At 40.9% G+C, this 20,229-nt stretch overlaps 1 protein-coding gene across 1 annotated transcript; it reads left to right on the top strand.

Moving 5' to 3' along the window:
- The first annotated feature begins 11,667 nt into the window (after positions 1-11,667).
- LOC149437154 (myelin P2 protein-like) lies at positions 11,668-19,973 on the top strand. Its single transcript, XM_089660993.1, has 4 exons — positions 11,668-11,824; positions 15,946-16,118; positions 17,463-17,564; positions 19,722-19,973. The coding sequence occupies exons 1-4, from the start codon at positions 11,752-11,754 to the stop codon at positions 19,776-19,778; spliced, it is 405 nt and encodes a 134-aa protein (XP_089517119.1). The 5' UTR covers positions 11,668-11,751; the 3' UTR covers positions 19,779-19,973.
- The last annotated feature ends 256 nt before the right edge of the window (positions 19,974-20,229 follow it).

Below are 20,229 nucleotides of genomic sequence, written 5' to 3'. Positions count from 1 at the left end.
AAGTATAAGTGAATCCTCACCTTGTAAACCAACCTATTCAGTTTAAATTAGAGATAAAAGGCAAAACATTTGTGTATACACACACATATATATATATATATATATATATATATATATATACATATATACACATACTGTCAGGTCCATAAATATTGGGACATCGACACAATTCTAACATTTTTGGCTCCATACACCACCAAAATGGATTTGAAATGAAACAAACAAGGTGTGCTTTAACTACAGACTGTCAGCTTTAATTTGAGGGTATTTACATCCAAATCAGGTGAACGGTGTAGGAATTACAACAGTTTGCATATTTGCCTCCCACTTGTTAAGGGACCAAAACTAATGGGACAGAATAATAATCATAAATCAAACCTTCACTTTTTAATACTTGGTTGCAAATTCTTTGCAGTCAATTACAGCCTGAAGTATGGAACGCATAGACATCACCAGACGCTGGGTTTCATCCCTGGTGATGCTCTGCCAAGCCTCTACTGCAACTGTCTTCAGTTCTGCTTGTTCTTGGGGCATTTTCCCTTCAGTTTTGTCTTCAGCAAGTGAAATGCATGCTCAATCGGATTCAGGTCAGGTGATTAACTTGGCCATTGCATAACATTCCACTTCTTTCCCTTAAAAAACTCTTTGGTTGCTTTTGCAGTATGCTTTGGGTCATTGTCCATCTGCACTGTGAAGCGGCGTCCAATGAGTTCTGAAGCATTTGGCTGAATATGAGCAGATAATATTGCCCGAAACACTTCAGAATTCATCCTGCTGCTTTTGTCAGCAGTCACATCATCAATAAATACAAGAGAACCAGTTCCATTGGCACCCATACATGCCCACGCCATGACACTACCACCACCATGCTTCACTGATGAGGTGGTATGCTTAGGATCATGAGCAGTTCCTTTCCTTCTCCATACTCTTCTCTTCCCATCACTCTGGTACAAGTTGATCTTGGTCTCATCTGTCCATAGGATGTTGTTCCAGAACTGTGAAGGCTTTTTTAGATGTCATTTGGCAAACTCTAATCTGGCCTTCCTTTTTTTTGAGGCTCACCAATGGTTTACATCTTGTGGTGAACCCTCTGTATTCACTCTGGTGAAGTCTTCTCTTGATTGTTGACTTTGACACACATACACCTACCTCCTGGAGAGTGTTCTTGATCTGGCCAACTATTGTGAAGGGTGTATTCTTCACCAGGGAAAGAATTCTTCGGTCATCCACCACAGTTGTTTTCCGTGGTCTTCCGGGTCTTTTGGTGTTGCTGAGCTCACCGGTGCGTTTCTTCTTTTTAAGAATGTTAAACAGTTGTTTTAGCCACGCCTAATGTTTTTTGATGGGTTTGTTTTGTTTTTTCAGCCTAATGATGGCTTGCTTCACTGATAGTGACAGCTCTTTGGATCTCATCTTGAGAGTTGACAGCAACAGATTCCAAATGCAAATAGTACACTTGAAATGAACTCTGGACCTTTTATCTGCTCATTGTAATTGGGATAATGAGGGAATAACACACACCTGGCCATGGAACAGCTGAGAAGCCAATTGTCCCATTACTTTTGGTCCCTTAACAAGTGGGAGGCACATATGCAAACTGTTGTAATTCCTACACTGTTCACCTGATTTGGATGTAAATACCCTCAAATTAAAGCTGACAGTCTGCAGTTAGACACATCTTGTTTGTTTCATTTCAAATCCATTGTGGTGGTGTATAGAGCCAAAAATGTAAGAATTGTGTCGATGTCCCAATATTTATGGACCTGACTGTATATGTATATATATATATATATATATATATATATATATATATATATATATATAAATTATAAAATATCCCCCCCCCCTTTTTTTTTTTTAAGTAAGTGATCACATTCCCTGTGTTCTCAGCTGCTTATGGAGCTTAGAGAACTAGGGGAGGAGACACAGAAGTACACTGATCTTCCCAGTGAATTGCTGTGCGGGGGGCATGTCAGCACAAGCCTGATCATTGGAGGAGCTCCCAGCAAAGCTAGGAAGCTGACCACGCTGTGTTCTCCTGCCTAATGTGGTCAGTTTTAAATAGGAAGGCAGAGCGACTGGCAGGAACACCAGGGAATTCATACAAAGGAAGAAATACAAAGAGAACAGGATACTTTGTCATACAAGTACATGGTACAGCAGGCACATATCAGGAATATTAAATATTGGGTTTAGATATTCTTTAAGGCCTGGTGTACCTAGGAATTAGCATTTAAAATGTATACCAGAGCTGAAAAAAAACAAAAAAAAAAACATTCATTATATCTGTGCAACATACCTTCAGTTACCCATGTTTTATCTCTTCATAGAAAAACTCTACTTTCATTAAAGGAGACATTTTGGGTTTTTGAAAAATAAACATTTGTACTATCCTCTTTGCTGCAGCATTGCTGTGATGTTGCAGCTGTCCCAGGTCAGCTTTAAGACCAAGAACTGAGTGATCACATGACAACGGATCACCAAGTTCTTGGTATGTCCAAGGCTAGGAGTAGTGACCGTCACTCACTACTCCCTGTACTGCACCTCCAGTGCTCAGGCAAGAGGGCAGGAGCAGCTGGCTCCAGCTCTCAGCCACACTCTGAGCAGTGAAGACAGTTGTCAGTCAGGCAGCAGGGTAGATTCAGACAATATTGTCAGGATCCTTCCATAACCTGGAGCTGCTCTGCCGTCAGCTGAGAGCAGGCAATAGATGGGTCATAAAAGAAAAAATAAGCAGCGCTAAATAACCAATCTTCACATATTACACAGGTTATATATAAAGTCCATATACATTCCAAAAGTAAAGTCCATCTTAATCCAAATAGTTAAATTAATCCAGTGCACAAAGACTAAACATGTGAATCTTCCATTCATATAAATATGCTTCTGTGTATTTCATCACCGTGTATAATCAACAATAAAAGCCTCTTACCAAATTTGTTGGACCATAAAATTATAAATGGTCAAAATTGCTTTTGGGTCATACACCTTCCACCGCTCTTTTCAGAAGATGTGCAGGTCAGTACACTTCCATTCAAAGCAGTTCATGGTTGCAAAAAATAAACACTTCCATAGTGTAGCAAGTTTTAAAAGTGTCCTTTATTGGACTAAAGTATAAATCCAACAGGATATAAATAACAACTTTGCTTGCAATCATATAGGCAAAAATTAGCAGGCTGATGGTTACAAAAAAATGCCAGCTCCAACCGACTAGCGTGCATGATGTCGTCATGGCTAAGCCATGCCCTACATGTTTCATCGTAAACAACGTCTTGCGGGAAAGGCTATTCCCATGTAGGGTGTGGCTTAGACGTCCATTCTCATTAGAACACTGGAAGTGCACCAGGTGATTATGTATAATAATTACATTTATTAAGGGCAGGCGGCTGAGGGACATCCCAGACCTGGATAAGGATGATTGGACATTTGTGACCTTCCCTTCCGATCTCTAGTCTCATTACGAAATCGTTATACAATTTAAGATTGCTGACAGGGCCTACTACACTCCATATAGGCTCCACAAAATGAATCCATCCTATCCTCAGGAGTGTTGGAGGTTTGGTCATTGACCAGGAGACTTCTCCCACATCTCCTGGTATTATCCCTCAGTCTCCGGATTCTGAGAGGAGGTATTGGCTCTAGTTAACAAAAGCGATGTCCATCCCTTTAAGACCCACCATGTTGAGCTAATTTTTGTGCCTAGTTGAACCTAATTCCCACAATAGCTGAATGGACCCTAGCTAGTCTTTTACATTTCTACGGCAGAAACGCCATCACCCTACACTGGAAAAAATCCACTCCCCCAACCATCTCCTTTTGGAAGCAACTAGTTAATGCTAGATTACCTCTATATAAAGACACTTAAATACACAGAGGCTGTCCTAGGAAATATGACAGGGTTTGGTCCAAGTGGCTTGCAGAGCCCTCAACTACCACTTCTGTACCTTCTACTAGATCCTAAAGGTGCTTCTTTACTGTATGTGTGTCTATCTGGGCACTTTGACATCCACTTGCTTGAGCCAATTTACTTTGTGCTTCGCACTATATGCACTCAGTTCTTGGCAGGAGACCTTAGGCCACGCCTTTAGTGTTCATGTGTTCAAGTGTACATCCCATGTGTTGACTGTCCGGATAATTGTTGTCCCATGATGCCCCTGCTTGGGTCTACACTTGTTTGTCTGTTTGTCAATGTTACTACAACCCATAAACAGATTTAAAAAAAAATAAGAAATAAAAAAAAAGGCACACTACAAAATACCTGCATATGTATCAATTTAATAAAGACACAGTAAAATGTCTGACAGTGCCCAGATTAATGTTACAATGTGTCCATCATTTATTCAGGGAGTAATGTCAGCTAGTCAACATTTGACTCTAGGCAGGCTCTATACCATGGATTATCTGCTTACTGTATAACATATATAAAGTGGAGCTCCAGTCATTTTTGTAAAACTGTAGCTGCTGACTTAATAAACCGATACTCATGTCCTGCTCACCAGAACCATTTTCTCCACCTGTCTTCGGTCCCCAGTGCTGGCATCCTAACTGTGGGCACCAAGCTGAGACAGCTTGCAGCTTCACAGCCAGGTACCCACTGTCCATTGTGTCACATGTCCCAGAAGACTGCGAGGAGGGAGGAGAACTACTGCTTCTAATTGCCTATGCCAGTGGTCTCCAAACTGCGTCCCTTTCCTTGCCTCTATCTGGCCCTTGGGACACTATTCCTCCCACTGACACCAATGATGAGGCACTATTCCTCCCACTGACATCATCGCTGGGGCACCATTCCTCCCACTGACACCATCCCTGGGGAACTATTCCTCCCACTGATACCATCCCTGGGGCACTATTCCTCCCACTGATATCATCCCTGGGGCACTATTCCTCCCACTGATATCATCCCTGGGGCACTATTCCTCCCACTGATACCATTCTTGGGGCACTATTCCTCCCACTGACACCATTCTTGGGGCACTATTCCTCCCACTGACACCATCAGTGGGTCACTATTCCTCACACTGACACATATGATGAGGCACCATTCCTCCCACTGACACCATCCCTGGGGCACTATTCCTCCCACTGACACCATCACTGAGGCACTATTCCTCCCACTGACACCATCGCTGGGGCACTATTCATCCCACTTACACCATCCCTAGGGCGTGTAGGAGTGGATACTTGTCAAAACCAGATACCCGCCCCCCCTCTCCCCCACAAAAAAAACAAAACAATTTTTCAAGAGGAATGGGGGAAGAGGCCTTAAAGTGGAACTTCCCCTTTTGGGTGGAGCTCCGCTTTAAATGAAAGGTAATAAAAAAAAATGTGTAAACAGCATACCATTCACAAATGTTTTGGAGGGAGGACAGACATTCAAAAAAAATTACTGCAGACTTATAGAAAGCTAGGTTCATACTGCCCTTCACTGTGCATTCTGAAATCGCATCGATTTCCACATCCGCAACCAAACCGTGCAGCGCTTACAAGAAGCTCGAGGCTGCCATTCACTCTGAATGGCATCCCCACACATCTCAGCCTGCAGTGCGGGAACCGCATGGTAAAAAGACATGCAGTTTCCATGCAGCCACGTTTTTAACCACTTCCCGACCGGCCGTTGTATATAAACGGCCGGACGGTGGCACTGCAGGGTCGGGTGGCCGTCTATAAACGGCCTCCCCGCACCCTGCTTGTGCGCGCTCCCTGGGAGGGCGCAGCACCGCGATCCGGTGCCCGCTGTGTCCTCCAGACACAGTGAAACACCGATCGTCGGACGGGACCTCTGTACGAGGTCCCGATCATGTGATCGTTGATTGGCCAATCAGTGATTACATGCAAAGTAGTAAGCAAGATGTCACTTCTGACATCATTGCTTACTATGTGTGAAATCTGTGAATGATTACAGAGGTCACATGGTACAAGGCTATTCACAAAAGCCTTGTACCATGTGACAAGCTGTGACCAATCACAGCTCACTCAGTTCTTCTCAATGAGTGCAAGAATGCACACAGAGAGAAAGAGAAATGATTGCTTTTACATCCTATATGGGTGTAAAAGCAATCAGTGTAAAAAAAAAAAAAAATCTTCATCACCCCTCACAAGTAGTACAGTGTCACCATGGTGACACTGTACTGCTAGGGTGACAGTATGTAAAAAAATAAAAATAAAAATAAAAAATAATAATATAAAAAAATAAAAAAAAATGTAAAAAAAATGTTTAAAAATTATAATTTTTGCTTATAAAGTAATTTGGATTTTTGTTTCTTACTAAAAAGATAACGGAATAAATTTTGGCTAAGATTTATGATGAAATATTATTTATTTGCAAAATTTTATAAAAAAAACACTTTTTTTCAAAATTTTTGGACATTTCATTTACATAGCAAAAAAAATACAAATCCCAGTGGTTAATAAATACCACCAAAATAAAGCTTTATCTGTCTCACAAAAATGGTAAAAAATTCATTTGGGTACAGTGTTGCATGACCGCGCAATTGTCATTCAAAGTGTGATAGCGCTAAAAGCTGAAAATTGCCCTGGTCAGGAAGGGGGTAAAAGTGTCCGGTCTGGAAGTGGTGCATGTGGTTCAAATGAAGGAGCTGCCGTGCCTGAGCAAACAGGGGCCACATGGTGTGAACCAGGCCCCAGGAAAAGTTAAATTCAAACACAGTTTGGTATGAGACACAGCAAAATGTGTCTCTGTACAGTAGGACTAGAGTTTGGGAAGAAGAAGCAGCACAAGGAGCCAATTTTTTCCTGTGCGGTCAGTGAGCATGCTGATATGAAAATTGACTGACACAGAGATGAGCTCATTACTGTGCTGCTTCTCTTTTCACTGTCCAGTAAAAGGCAGGGGAGGGTCTAGTTCTAGTACTACCTTGGGTCAGAGAAAGTGGGATGATTGATGCTGGTCATCAGACTAAGGACATCTAATTACTGTGCTGCTTCTCTTTTCACTGTCCAGTAAAAGGCAGGGGAGGGTCTAGTTCTAGTACTACCTTGGGTCAGAGAAAGTGGGATGATTGATGCTGGTCATCAGACTAAGGATATCTAATGACAGAAAAAAAAAAAGTGCTGAGAGGGAAATATCTGGATTGAAGGTGAATTCTGCAACAAGAGATTTTCTTAAACTTTTAATGGGCTGTTCCTTTTTAACTTGTTATTTTCAGCTGGTGTTTTATAAACGTTTTATAAGCGTTTTATAAACGCCAGTGGGGGACCCCCACGCTATTTTCTTTAACCACTTGCCTACCGGGCACTTTTACCCCCTTCCTGCCCAGGCCTATTTTCAGCTTGCAGCGCTGTTGCACTTTGAATGACAATTGCGTGGTCATGCAACACTGTACCCATATGAAATTTGTATCCTTTTTTTTTTCTAAGACATATAGAGCTCTGGTGGTATTTAATCACCTCTGGGTTTTTTCTTTTTTAATAAACTAAAAAAAACTGAAAATTTTGAAAAAAAAAAAAAAAGTTTTCATAGTTCCTGTTATAAAATTTTTTAAATGAGTAATTTTTCTCCTTCACTGATGTGCACTTATGAGGCTGCAGTGATTGGACACCGATAGGTGGCACTGATGGGCATTGACAGGCATCACCGATGGGCACTGAAAGGCAGCACACATATATGGCACGGATAGACGGCACTGATAGGCAGCATTGATGTGCACTGGTAGGCACTGATATGTGGCTTTGATATGCACTGATGGGCACTGACAGGAGGCACTGATCATCAGTGTAGATGTCTCCTCTGAGGAATGCCAATTACTGGCCCTCCTCTCCTCACGCGCTGTCAGTGTGAGGAGAGGGCTGCCCATAACCGGCATTTCCTTGTTTACATGCGATCAGCTGTGATTGGACACAGCTGATCACATGACAGAGCTAATGTCATCGGCTCTTTAGTGTGATCAGTGACACAGCGCACTGCTGATTGCTGGGGTGCGCATTCACAGTTAGACTGGGAGGACATCATATGACGTCCTCCCAGAACAAGAGAGCCACCGCCCGCCATTTCCTCATATGGCGAGCGGAAGGTGGCTAAAATTTGGTATGGGGGTTCCCCTGAAAATCCACACCAGACACGAAGAGCTTGGTATGGATGGCGGAATAACACCACGCAGTTTTTCTGCAAAATGTTTAAAATTGCCAGAAATTCTTTTTACATTAGAGTGAATGTTTCCACTACTAAAATACTGCATGACTGAATAATACAACTCATGCGCTATTTTAGTAGCTGTTTGGTATCTTACCACATACTTGGATGCGGTAAGATACTGCTTAGTGAATTGTCCCAGTTTGAAGTTTGCGGTTAAACTTTCGTTAGGTTCCAAAGTTCAACTGCAAACCGAATAGGGGGTAAATCGGCCCATCACTAATGTGGCATGGTCAGCAAAGGCTACTTTCACACTGATCCACAGCAAAAATATTCAGGAAAAACGAATATGTGTGCATTTTTACCACATTAGCAGAGTGGTTTTTACAGGACATGTGATGCAAAAACCACACCACGTTTTCCATTGCTTGGGAGGTGCGGTTTGAGTGCATTTATTTTACTGCACCAAAAATGCAGCATGATTTTAAAAAACTCACCAGACCCTCAACGCATCAGTTCAAAGAGTTTCATAGGAATTCGTAGTCACATTTTTGTTCCACTTTTTTTAGCAAAAAGCAGAAGAAAAACAAATCTATGAAAGGTCTGAAGAAGGAGCCTATTGAGTATGTTCCGAAATGCATTACCACCCCCTTCACCTCCTACATCCGACTCTGCTCTCCTAGCTTCATTTTGATGCACAGGCACATCCTGGACTCTACTTCCTGATCCTATAGATAGAGTTTGCTGCTGGACGGCTGGATGTCCCACCTGGATCCAATTACCACACCAGGAGTCTTTTTAATTATTTATCTTGTAAGTGCAATTTATCCATTGTTTACTAAATAAATTGTCAATACTGCACTTAGAGGCACCTTCCTCTTTTTCTTGTTACTGCATTAAAGCCTTGCTTCCACTCTAAGGCTACGTTCACACTAGCCTTGTGTGCAGGCGGCATAGAGGCGTTTGGGAAGCGTTTTTACCGCTTCCCAAACGCCTCTGCCAATTCTGCACATTACAGCACATGGTGCTGTTCTAACGGGAGCGTTTGCGTCGCGTCGCGGCAAAACGGACGCCTCTGGACGAGTCAGGAGGCTTTGAAGCCTCCTATTCTCGTCTATGGTGCCGCTCCGCAAACGCCCGGCCGGCGTTTGCGGTGCGGTTGCGGGGGGTTTGCGGAGCGGTAACACCACTCAAACTGCATTATAGGCGTTTGTGGGGCGTTATTAACGCTCGGCAAACGCCTAGCAACCGCCGCTAAACCGCGCATGCGGCGTTTGCGGAGCGTTTGCCGAGCGTTAAAAAACGCTCCGCAAACGCCGGACCAACGCTTGCCAAACGCTATAGGGGCGTTTGGCAAGCGTTGGCAAAACAGCCTAGTGTGAACGAGCCCTAAGAAGAGCTTCCTCAGTGTTACTGCTCCCACCCATCCCTGATATCCATCTGGCACCTTTATCCTACAGCTACAGAGGTTTGGCTCCAAGTAGCGCGCCCTATATAATATTCATTTTCGGTTTCGATTTTCTTGCCTATTCACTATTGTCCAGAGACCTGATTCACACCTGAATAATTTAAAGCAGTTCTTGACAAAAAGGATTTCCATTGTATCCAATGGAGTCCACATTCATACAAGTGTTATGTCACTTGAAGCTTGTCACTCAAACAAAAAAAAAAAGGGTACATGAACTTCTTTGGGGAAGAGTCACACATTTTGTTCCCAAAAAACTTCAATGGGAGGACCTGAAAAATGTCTGAAAACATGTTTTATGGAAATTTTAGCATCAGTTTCTCCTAATGACTAGCTTTCCATGACTATAACAAAGGTACACAAGCCTGAAGATACTTGTACAAACGTCCATTTAAAAAAAAAAAAAAAAAAAAAAAACACCCACAAAAAATGCATGAAAAAACCTCAAGTGTAAACCCAGCCGATTATATAGTGCCATTGAAACCAAGTCTACTTTTGGAGCATGTTACACCCATATTTAGGGTCCTTTCACACAGGACGCCCCGTTCAGCCGATCCACTTGCTCTACAGGGGATCTCTCCGCTGAGCAAGTGGATGGCAGGTCTGTGTCTGTTCTGCTGCTGCAGAGCGGACACAGAGCAGCTCTCTCTCCTTAATGAGCAGTCAGATGAAAACGGACCACTTGTCAGTTTTCATCCGATCAGAGAGACAGAAGGGGAATTGGATCCCAATCCGTCCGTTTGGTGGATCGGATGTCGGCGGGTGTAAACGGACATGTCCATTTACACCCGCTGCTGCTCCATAGAGGAGAATGGAGGCTCCGATCGGGTCCGCCTGAAAAACGGACAGGAGGACCCAATCGGAACATCCATGTTAAAGAGCCCTTAGGGTGTACATAGCTCCATCACCTCTTCCCTCACCCTGAATCCCCTTTCCCCATGTCAGCGGGCAGGGATTCCTCTCCCCTGCAGCTCCTGTCACATTCTAAATCAGCAGGGCTGGGTTGCCACCTCATTCCTTTAAAAAAAGCCACAGGTTCTGTGGCTGATGAAAGTTATAATTAAACTCACTTGGTGCCTTATCTGCATTAAATTAGCCTCAGAACCTGTGTAATGAATAAGTGTTCACTTTTAAAGGGATGAGGTGACAACCGTAGGGCTTTACCCACACAACTGCGTCATTCATTCACAGCAGTCTGTGAATGAGTAAACTGCAAGTCCCATCTTCCACTTAATGGTGTTGATGAGTGCTTTCAAACAGAAAGCCCATAGAGAGGTACAGACATGAAAGCTGAAAATGTGTCTGCAAGACAAATAAATGCACAATTTTTCTGCAAAAATATGTACATAAAAATAAAAAAAGTTTTATATATATATATATATATATATATATATATATATATATATATATATATATAACTTTCTATGCATCCTTACAAAAAAAAAAAAAAGGGAGAGAAGAAAGAAACATACTAAACCTGAAAAAGAACCCACAACACACCACAAACAAAAAAAACAAAAATAACCTAAAATGAACACAAAACAAAAAATATAGAATTATAAAGCATCTTATAAAATTACAGAGAAACATAAAACTAAATAAAAAAAAATAAAACTAAATTAAAAAAGTTTAAATCGTATTACTTATAAAAGAAACATAGCTAAAAAAAATCCAAAATGAACATAAAAATAAATTGAAAAAAAAAACCCATATTAGATATAAAAAAAATACTAAAACAAAAAACCCCTCTAAAATAAGGAAAATAAACTGGAGTCTTATTATATATAAGGAAACCTCACTATAGAGATCTTTTAAATGTCGGGAAAATTCTGAACAACCCTCATAAGCATTTAATATAGGAAGGAAAACCTGTGGTCAGATTGGAATAAATTTAGAACAGGATGGAATATTCCTCAGATTTCAACCAGGTAGACCCCCAATCCGCTCAGGCTGAGCTAATCACTAATTGTAGCCATGTGCGCCTCGGGAAGCATCCCCTTCCATCTGACGCTGGCTGAAAGAGCTGAGCTGGTCAGCTCCTGACAATGAGGAATAGGCGGCGGGCGTGACCGGTCTTGTGACGTTCCCAGCTCCCCTCCCAGCAGCCGGTCACCCTGCACGGACCGCGGCCACTTTATAAAGCGGTGCAGCATCCTCCACTCTCCCAGCTCGCTCTGCATCTTCTGTAATCAGCATCATGGTGGATAAGTTCGTTGGCACCTGGAAGCTATGCGATAGCCAGGGCTTCGATGAGTACATGCAGAAGCTAGGTAAGCTGGAGTCTATGCTCTGTACACATTCTGCTGCCTGAAAAGTGTTTTTTGTGCGGCAGTTAGCGCTGGTGACTATGGAGAGGAGGTTAGGATTAGAGAGGTATGTGTGGTCAGCTGCTTTTCACTTCCATGGACAGGATCAATATGTGTGTGTGTGTGTGTGTGTGTGTGTGTGTGTGTGTGTGTGTGTGTGTGTGTGTGTGTGTGTGTGTGTGTGTGTGTGTGTGTGTGTGTGTGTGTGTGTGTGTGTGTGTGTGTGTGTGTGTGTGTGTGTGTGTGTGTGTGTGTGTGTGTGTGTTTTTAAGGAATACTTTTTCTTTTTTATGATTGTTTCCTATTTTTAGGAATTTGTTTAAATTTTTTTTAAATTAGAAATTTATTATTGCAATTTAAAAAAAAAAACCCTATACTTTTAACATTCCAGAAAAGTTTTGAACATCATTATGCTTGAGGTGATTGTAGCTGTATTAGTGCACTTGTGACAGAAACAATTGACTACTGATGTGATACTTTTTTTTTTATTTGCACTAACATACAATTTTGAGGACAAGCTTTCGGCGTATGTCCCCTTCTTCAAGGTCCAGGCAGTGTTCCACTTGAGTACTGCCTGGACCTCCAAAGAAGGGGACACACCCCTTGTCCTCAAAATTGTAAGTGCAAATAAAAAAAAAAAAAGTATCATGTCAGTACTCAATTGAACATCATTATGCAATTGAAATGAGAGAAGCACATCCTATCAATGTAAAGATCACTCTCTTGCTAGTTTTCCAATGCTGCCTGAATCATGCCAAATTTTTTTGAACTGATAACCTATTGAAACTGTCAGAATATCTTGGTCCTTCTGACTTCGCCACTGAAAATGGAAACCATTTTAAATTGCAAATTGGCTGAGGCTTGGTAACCATATATATTACACTCCAATTATTGGTAGCCAGTTGGGTTGACCTTAGCATTGTATGGTTGTGGAAAGATCTGTAGGAGATTGTACAATCGGTCTATAATACATCTGGTGCATTTATGGCTTCAATGTCAATCAACTTTAGTTGATGAAATGACAAAATAAAACCTACCTGCCAGATTTTTAGGGAGCTGAGGCAAGGAGCAGGTAGTAGGTTGCCTTGATCTTCACTTGATTTTTAGGGGGTTGGAGAGCTAATTGAAATTGGCTGCAGTTGCCACTTATAGTGTATGGGTAATGTTCAGATTGCAGTTCATTACTGTAATCTTTACATAGATCTAGCTTTGGATATTTCTGTTAACACAAATGCACACAGTACTTTTTTTTTTTTTTTTTTTTTTTTTTTTTTTTAACCAGGATGGGTACATTGCAGTGTTTTGATGTGCATTCTGTAAAGCATACATACATACTACATTTTTATGCAACACGCCAATATGGTGTGAACAGAGCACATAGAAAACCATTTTTTTTCCTTGCACTGAGCCTGCATTAACCAATGCAGATCTTCCATGCTGTGAACAAGCCCTTTTAGGTTACCATACCTTCCCATTGTACAGTACATTCTGTTAAGCTGCCAAAGATGGGTAGAATTTTGAATGACAATTCTTCAAAAAAGAGTTCTAATTTGCATTTCATTCAGTAAAAGTTAATTCTACAATCTGATCTTAAAAGCAAACATAATCCTTCTAACAACAAATGTTCTGAGAATTTTATATTTTTTTTTATACATTTTCCCAAGAATTTTTTTATTTTGAAATTCTATCCATCCATGGCCAGCTTTAGATGTGGATGAAACTGTAGATCTCTGAATGTGAGCTCAAATGATGTCCAATGTATTCCTTAAATCAGGAATTGAATATTCTCTGTATCGGTTTTGAAGTGAAATTTCTATCTACTTTTTGTTTTTTCAGTAGCAATAGGTGTGGCAGGTGCTAGTGCTGGTATAAGCCAATGGGGTTGATTGCCTAAAGGCAAATTAGGCTGTGCACTTCAAAGTTTTTCTAGATCTGAGAACATGCAAGGAAAATAAAAAAACAAACCGCATTTTTGCTTGCACACGATTGGATGAAAGAAATCAACAGAGCTTCGCCTCTTTTCAGAGCTTCCCATCGGATATAAAGCAACTGCACTTGCAGTGCACAGTATATTTTCCTTGAAGTCAACCCCAATGTGTTTCACTGAGATTTTTGTAGTCCTATTTTTTTTTTTTTTTTTTTTTTTTCCAGTTTTAGTAAAGTCCTGGTGGACATACCTTGGTAACTAATCACTTCTGATATGTCCCTGATTTTAATCAGCTGCCCTCCTATATAGAAACAAAACACTGTTCACTAAAAGCAAACTTTTTTTTTTTTTTTTATAATCCAAATAAGCGACTTTCTTTTTGGGATTGTATGGTACCTTTTAAACCACATTGATAAGACTTTCAGACAGGTTTAAAAAAAAAAAAAAAAAAAAAAAAACCCTGAAGGGAGAATTTTTTTTTTCCAATGTGTGGCAGGCTTTGGCACCTAGAAGTTTACCACCTTTATCCTTTGTGGTACACCACAGAAACAAGCCTTTCTCAGGGTTTTTTTTTTTTTTTTTTTTACACTTTGTAGTAATCCTGAAAATCTTCAGTTCTCAGGGAAGCCCTGATGAACAACCTCCTTTATTTACATTTTATGGTACACCACTGTTGAACATAATAGCATAGGGTACACCTAAAATGTTTGGCACTCTGTCACAATTATTTTACAACCCTCTATACAACATTAATAATGAAAATTGCTAGACTGCTGAAGTGTAATGTAGTGGAGAAATGTCAGAGGACACACTGGAAATGTCACTGGAGCTGGCACGCTGTCTGCATTTGGAGCAGTGCAGGCGATCCTGCGCTGCTGTCAAATTATGACACACGTCTGCAACAACTGCATCCACCTCTATACACAGGTCAGGGGGATGCAGGTGCCAGAACAATTGCAGCTGACGGCTGGTGGTGTCCATCTGAATGAAGCCTAGGCTCCCTAAGTGAAGGGACTGTAACTTTGCAACCTTATTGAACTTAGCTGAAAATGTTGATGTGGTTTTTTTTTTTTTTTTTTTTTATATCCATATCGGTGTGTTTTGTTCATACATCCTGCACGGATCCATCCATTACTGCCAAGGCCTGCTCTGCCTCTTCACATCAGGCTCTTATCCAGCTACGTGCCACTGGCGGTTCCCTCTACTATTGCTGGGTGTACCCAGGGGTCGTGACCTGGTCTCAGCCTGCTCCAAGTCCATCCCCACCATCAGGGGCTCTGGTGAACAAGCAGACTGGGGCTTAGACTCCGCGCCCTGGGGAATCCCGGTCTGTGGATCCATAGAGCTACCGTCAGTAGGTACCTGACATGCTCTGTACTATCAGCAGATGGATTGGGGACAGTAGAAGGGTAGGATCAGAGAAGACGGGATCAAAAGTTTTTTTTTTTTTTTTTTTTTTTTTTTTTTGCAGAATTAAAAACCGCAACACACACTATGTGCTTCAGCAACTTCTCCACTAAACTCTATTGTAGCAAAAAAGTTGCTTTTTGCATTTAAAAAAAGTCCCCTACACTTTCCAAAAACACAGCAACTCAAAAAATCTCAGATGTGAATGTGTCCTATTGGAAATCATGTTAAATGGACTGTAGTGTGTGTATGGTGAGCATTTTAACATTTGGTGTACTTGTAAATGGCTGTAATTGGAGCTCTAGTGTGCAGTGGGGTAATTATGGGGTTCTTGGTTTGGAGTAACCAACATATACATTAGAATAAGTTACCCATGTTGCAATTTCTTGTATCATAAAGGGGTTCAGGATGTATAAAATATCCGAATATGTGAGACAGCACAATCATCATACGATACAAAACATTGTACTGCCTATGCAGCCCAGACCTGGGTTAATGATAGGTCAGGATCACAGATGAGTGAGCCCTGAGAAGGCCCTCCCTAGCTGTCAAAAATGGGACCCTTTTATGATGGTTTGGTGGAATTCTGCTCTACGCATTTTAAAAAGGGTGTGTGTGTTTTTTTTTTTTTTTTTTTTTTTTTTGTGTTTTCTCTCCTCAGTATCTACTGACTGTGTGTTTTTGACTAGAAATAAGACTATCCTATACCCCTAAAGAATACAATATCAATATAATGTTCTCTTCTTTGCAGGGGTTGGCTTTGCCACAAGGAAAGCGGGTGCTGTGGCAAAGCCAAACGTGATCATATCTAAAAATGGTGATGAGATCTGCTTGAGAACGGAGAGCACCCTGAAAAACACAGAGATGACGTTCAAACTTGGAGAGGAGTTTGATGAGACGACTGCAGACAGCAGGAAAACGAGGGTAAGCATTGCATGGCACAACCTCGGTGTGTGTGTGTGTGTGTGTGTGTGGTTTTATATGCTACATTAACAATTCTCATAACTACTGCAGCCTCAAAGTGGTCATGCCAATCCTCAGTGTGAGACTTATTGCATGTTCCTTTAATTAAACAACTATTTCCTGCTATACAAAAAAGTGCTGCAGCACTTGGCCTTGGTTCACACCTGTGTGACCTGGGATGCAACTTGTAACAGTCGCATAACAAGTGAAAACACATTAACTTCAATGGTGGTTCAATGGACTTTTTTTAAGATTCCTGCACTACTTTGATGTGACTTAAATGCAGCTTGAACCCCTAGATGCTAAAGACTAAAGCAAAGCATTGGAAATCGCACAGCAATGGGGTCACAGCAGTGTGAACTGAGTCTTAAAGTCAAATTCTGTGAATACTAAAATTCCTTTACTGCCTCCTCCCCTGTGCTGCAAGGGTTACATTCTTTGTTACTCTGGGGGATGAGTAACGTGTAATATTAAGGGATTAACCCCTTAGGTTCCACAGTGAGTATAACAAGCATGCTTTACTGCATATACAGACTGATTTTACTGCTGTGGGTTTAGTAACACTTTGTACAGTGCAGGGCATGTAGCCCTGTATTATGTCAGGATGGCAAAAGCTATCCACAAGCTGTGAAATGGCAGGAAGTCACAGCCAAGATGGTGGTGCCAGGGAACTGAAGACTGCCAAAGAACTGTCTCAGGTGAAGGCAGGACTGGAGCTGGTGAGTAAAAGTCAGCAGCTACAATATTCATATTTACAAGATAAATGCTATGTAGTGCAGAGCTCATCGCATATAGAATTTGTCGTCTTGATATAACCTGTGCTTGCTTACATGTGATAAATGAAACATCCAAGAGATGTTTGGAAATTGATACTTGCAAGAAGCTTCTTTTTTCTTTTGTTATAAATAGGTAACTTAAAAGGTGTTTTTTAGATCAAGAGTCAGGTGGACATATGTGGCTAAACCCACCAAGCTAGTAGGTTCTACTCCTTCTCTCTTTTTTTTTTTTTTTTAACACTTGCTGAAATTTGTCTATTGGCTTGGGAAAAATCCAATACAGCCACTGATTTTTGGGTTTAGTTGCACGATTTTCAGTTTACTCCCTTTTTTGCATTTCATTGCTTGTCTGCTCGTCAACAAGGGTTTGTTTATACAAATCGGAAAATGCTGAACAGTGGTTACTTGGCTTCTTGAATTTGCCTATGTCATGCATTCTCTATAGTCTTCAGACAGATGGTGGTTTGGATGTGTACCCTCCCCTTGTTCCCTTCTGTACACAAACTTATTTATCATATTTGTATTTCAGACTCTCATAACCTGCAATGATGGAGTGCTAAAACAGGTGCAGAAATGGGATGGAAAAGAGACTATTATCACAAGGGAACTGAAGAATGAACAGATGGTGGTGGTCAGTTTGCTTTACATTTTATGTCTAATTTGTTGCTTTGGAAAGGAAGTGACTGCACTCTTTACACACCTGTATAGTATGTGCACTAGTTGTTGAAGCAAATTTTCTATCCACATTTAATTCTGGATGGAACAGGCAAGGGTAGTGGGGGGTGGGAATGCACAATGTTAGTGTGGGGAATCATTAAAACCTCTGAGAATGCCTGTCTGTTCTTGCCTCCTTATGTCAGTGACCTGCACACCCCTTGCTTCTTGTACAGGTGTCACAGGAAACCAAGTCAAGGAAATCCCCCCCTCCCCCCCCCATCCCCCAAAGGGGGTGATAGACAAGTAATACAAACTTGACAAATGTTCACTCCCAATTCCATTCAAACTTTAACAAATGAAATAAAGTTGAAGTTGGGCTATAATTTGCATAAAGTAAATGTCATGAGCAGAAGTTCTACATTTGCAAGGTGAGGTTTGCCAATTGTCCTGAAATTTTGAAGGGGGTGGGGGGGAGACACAGGCTCAATATGTGACACTGTATTTGCACGCCAATCGGCTAGAATGCTTGACCACCCGATATTGTGTAGATCCCACTTTTGCTGCCAACATAGCCCTGACTCATCATGGCATGGACTCCATTAGACATCTGCAGGTATGCTGTGATAGTTGGTACTAAGCCATCAATAGCCAATCCTTTTAAGTTGCAAGGTGGGGCCTCCGGGGATCAGATTTCCAACAATTCCCATAGCATGTCTGCAGCTTCTGATAATCTCATGTAGCATGTCTGTCTGACAGATTTCTGTAACCATACATTCACTGAGTGGCCCTTGTCAGGGGCTGTACTTGAAGCCTCTTGTATCAAGTAAAGCTGGCACTAAGATTTTCAATTGCATATTCATGTGAGAATTTTTGTACATTACTTGTAAATGTCATTTGAAAGTACTTCAGAGTATAGCTTGCTTTTAACATTTTTGGTTTTGGAATAAATTTTAAGAACGAAAACCACAAACTGTTCAAGGAAAAATTCCATCCTGCGCCTTCAAATGTTATCACTGTGGGGTTTACTTATGAAAGCTGGAGAGTGCAAAATTGGGCTCACTTCTGCACAGAAACCAATCGGCTTCCAGGTCTTATTGCCAAAGCTTAATTTAACAAACTGAGTTTGGAAGCTGATCGGCTACCATGCACAGGTGCACCAGATTCTGAGTGAACAAGCTTTTGTAAATCTCCCCAGTGACCAAAAACTAACATCAATTTGACCCCACTAATGCTTGGATAATCAAATGACCATTTTTAAAATGGAAAAATTCAGGACAAAATTCTACTAGTATATAGCCAGTTGAATTTTACCACCAATGGTCTAAACCGTAAATTGGTTGCCCATCTAATTTTTAACTTGTTATGGTGGAGTGATCTGAGTAACTGACGCTTTTCACCAGCACTTCCATGGGATGTCCAAGGTATTAGACAGTTGGGAATTTTGTGTTTTGGTAACAATTTCATGTCTGCAAAAATATATATGGCTTTTATAATGGAGAAAAATTAAAAGGCCTAAGAGTTTAGACTAAGACCCCAGTTGTAAAGACTGTGAATTGACTAAAGACCAGATCTAGTGAAAAGTTCTATTTGTAAGATGGACATGTCATTGACAGACAATATCCATGTGGAGGGATGTGGAGTCACTGACATTTGTATTGCCGACATACAATGTGAACAACAAATTCTCTTTGAGCAGTCCAAAAATCCTGACTAGTGTCCTTGTATGTAGCTTTAAATGTGGTTGCAACTTTTCAGTTGTATCTTTTTTTTGTCTGGACTGTAAGAAAATATTTAATCTATTGTGAACCTAAGGCTGGCCTTGCACTTACAGAATTTCATTAGAAAATGGTTATTTTTAAAACATTAGTTTAACTATTAAAGTGGACAGTTCAACATGTTGGGTTTTGACCAAAGTGAAAAAAATGTTAGTAAACACTTTCTATTCATTGAATTTGCTTTTTGTCCAAGAAAAATCAAAACTAGTCTTATGTGCATGTACTTATCAAAGTTGATCTAGAAGTAGAACATTCATACTGTGAAGATCGAGACTTTGAAATGGTACTCGAAAACTTTGACCGATTTGTGTAGCATACTTGTTGTGTAACATACTTTGTTTTACTGTTAATTTCAGACCTGCACGTTGGATGATGTGAAATGTGTCCGTCTGTATGACAAGGTGAAGCCCTAGATTTCAGTTTACGAATAAGACTGAAACCGGAACACTGCTCAGTTCAATGAGCCTAGCTCAGCTACACTACTCTGCCTGTGAATCTCTATTTTTACTTATTAATCAGGTGAACTTTTATGTGGAATTGTACATTAAGGCTGTAGTGTATCCAATCTGAACCTGCTATGAATCTCCAATAAAGTCCTCACAACCTGACTTAAGTGTAGTATGATCTGTTAACCTAATTTTCCAACCAGTTGTCACCATTTCAACTTGCACATATTGACACTCTTTAAACAAGCTTTGAAAAAAACCTCAAATGGCCACCTATGCCCACATCCTAGAGTTCAGGGCTATTTGGGATTATTATTATAATTTTTATTTATTTTTTTGTAGCTTAAAGCAGGACTACACCCCCGCTTTGTTCTCCCCCCTGCATGCCATGTCCCAGGTATTTTGGACCTATGGGATC

The sequence above is a fragment of the Staurois parvus genome, unplaced genomic scaffold (assembly GCF_062004578.1).
Source record: "Staurois parvus isolate SC_StPar_1 unplaced genomic scaffold, SC_StPar_1.0 ptg001302l, whole genome shotgun sequence".
NCBI classification, from domain to species: domain Eukaryota; kingdom Metazoa; phylum Chordata; class Amphibia; order Anura; family Ranidae; genus Staurois; species Staurois parvus.
Note: the sequence above shows the minus strand (reverse complement) of the source record. Positions and strands in the feature narration are given on the sequence as shown.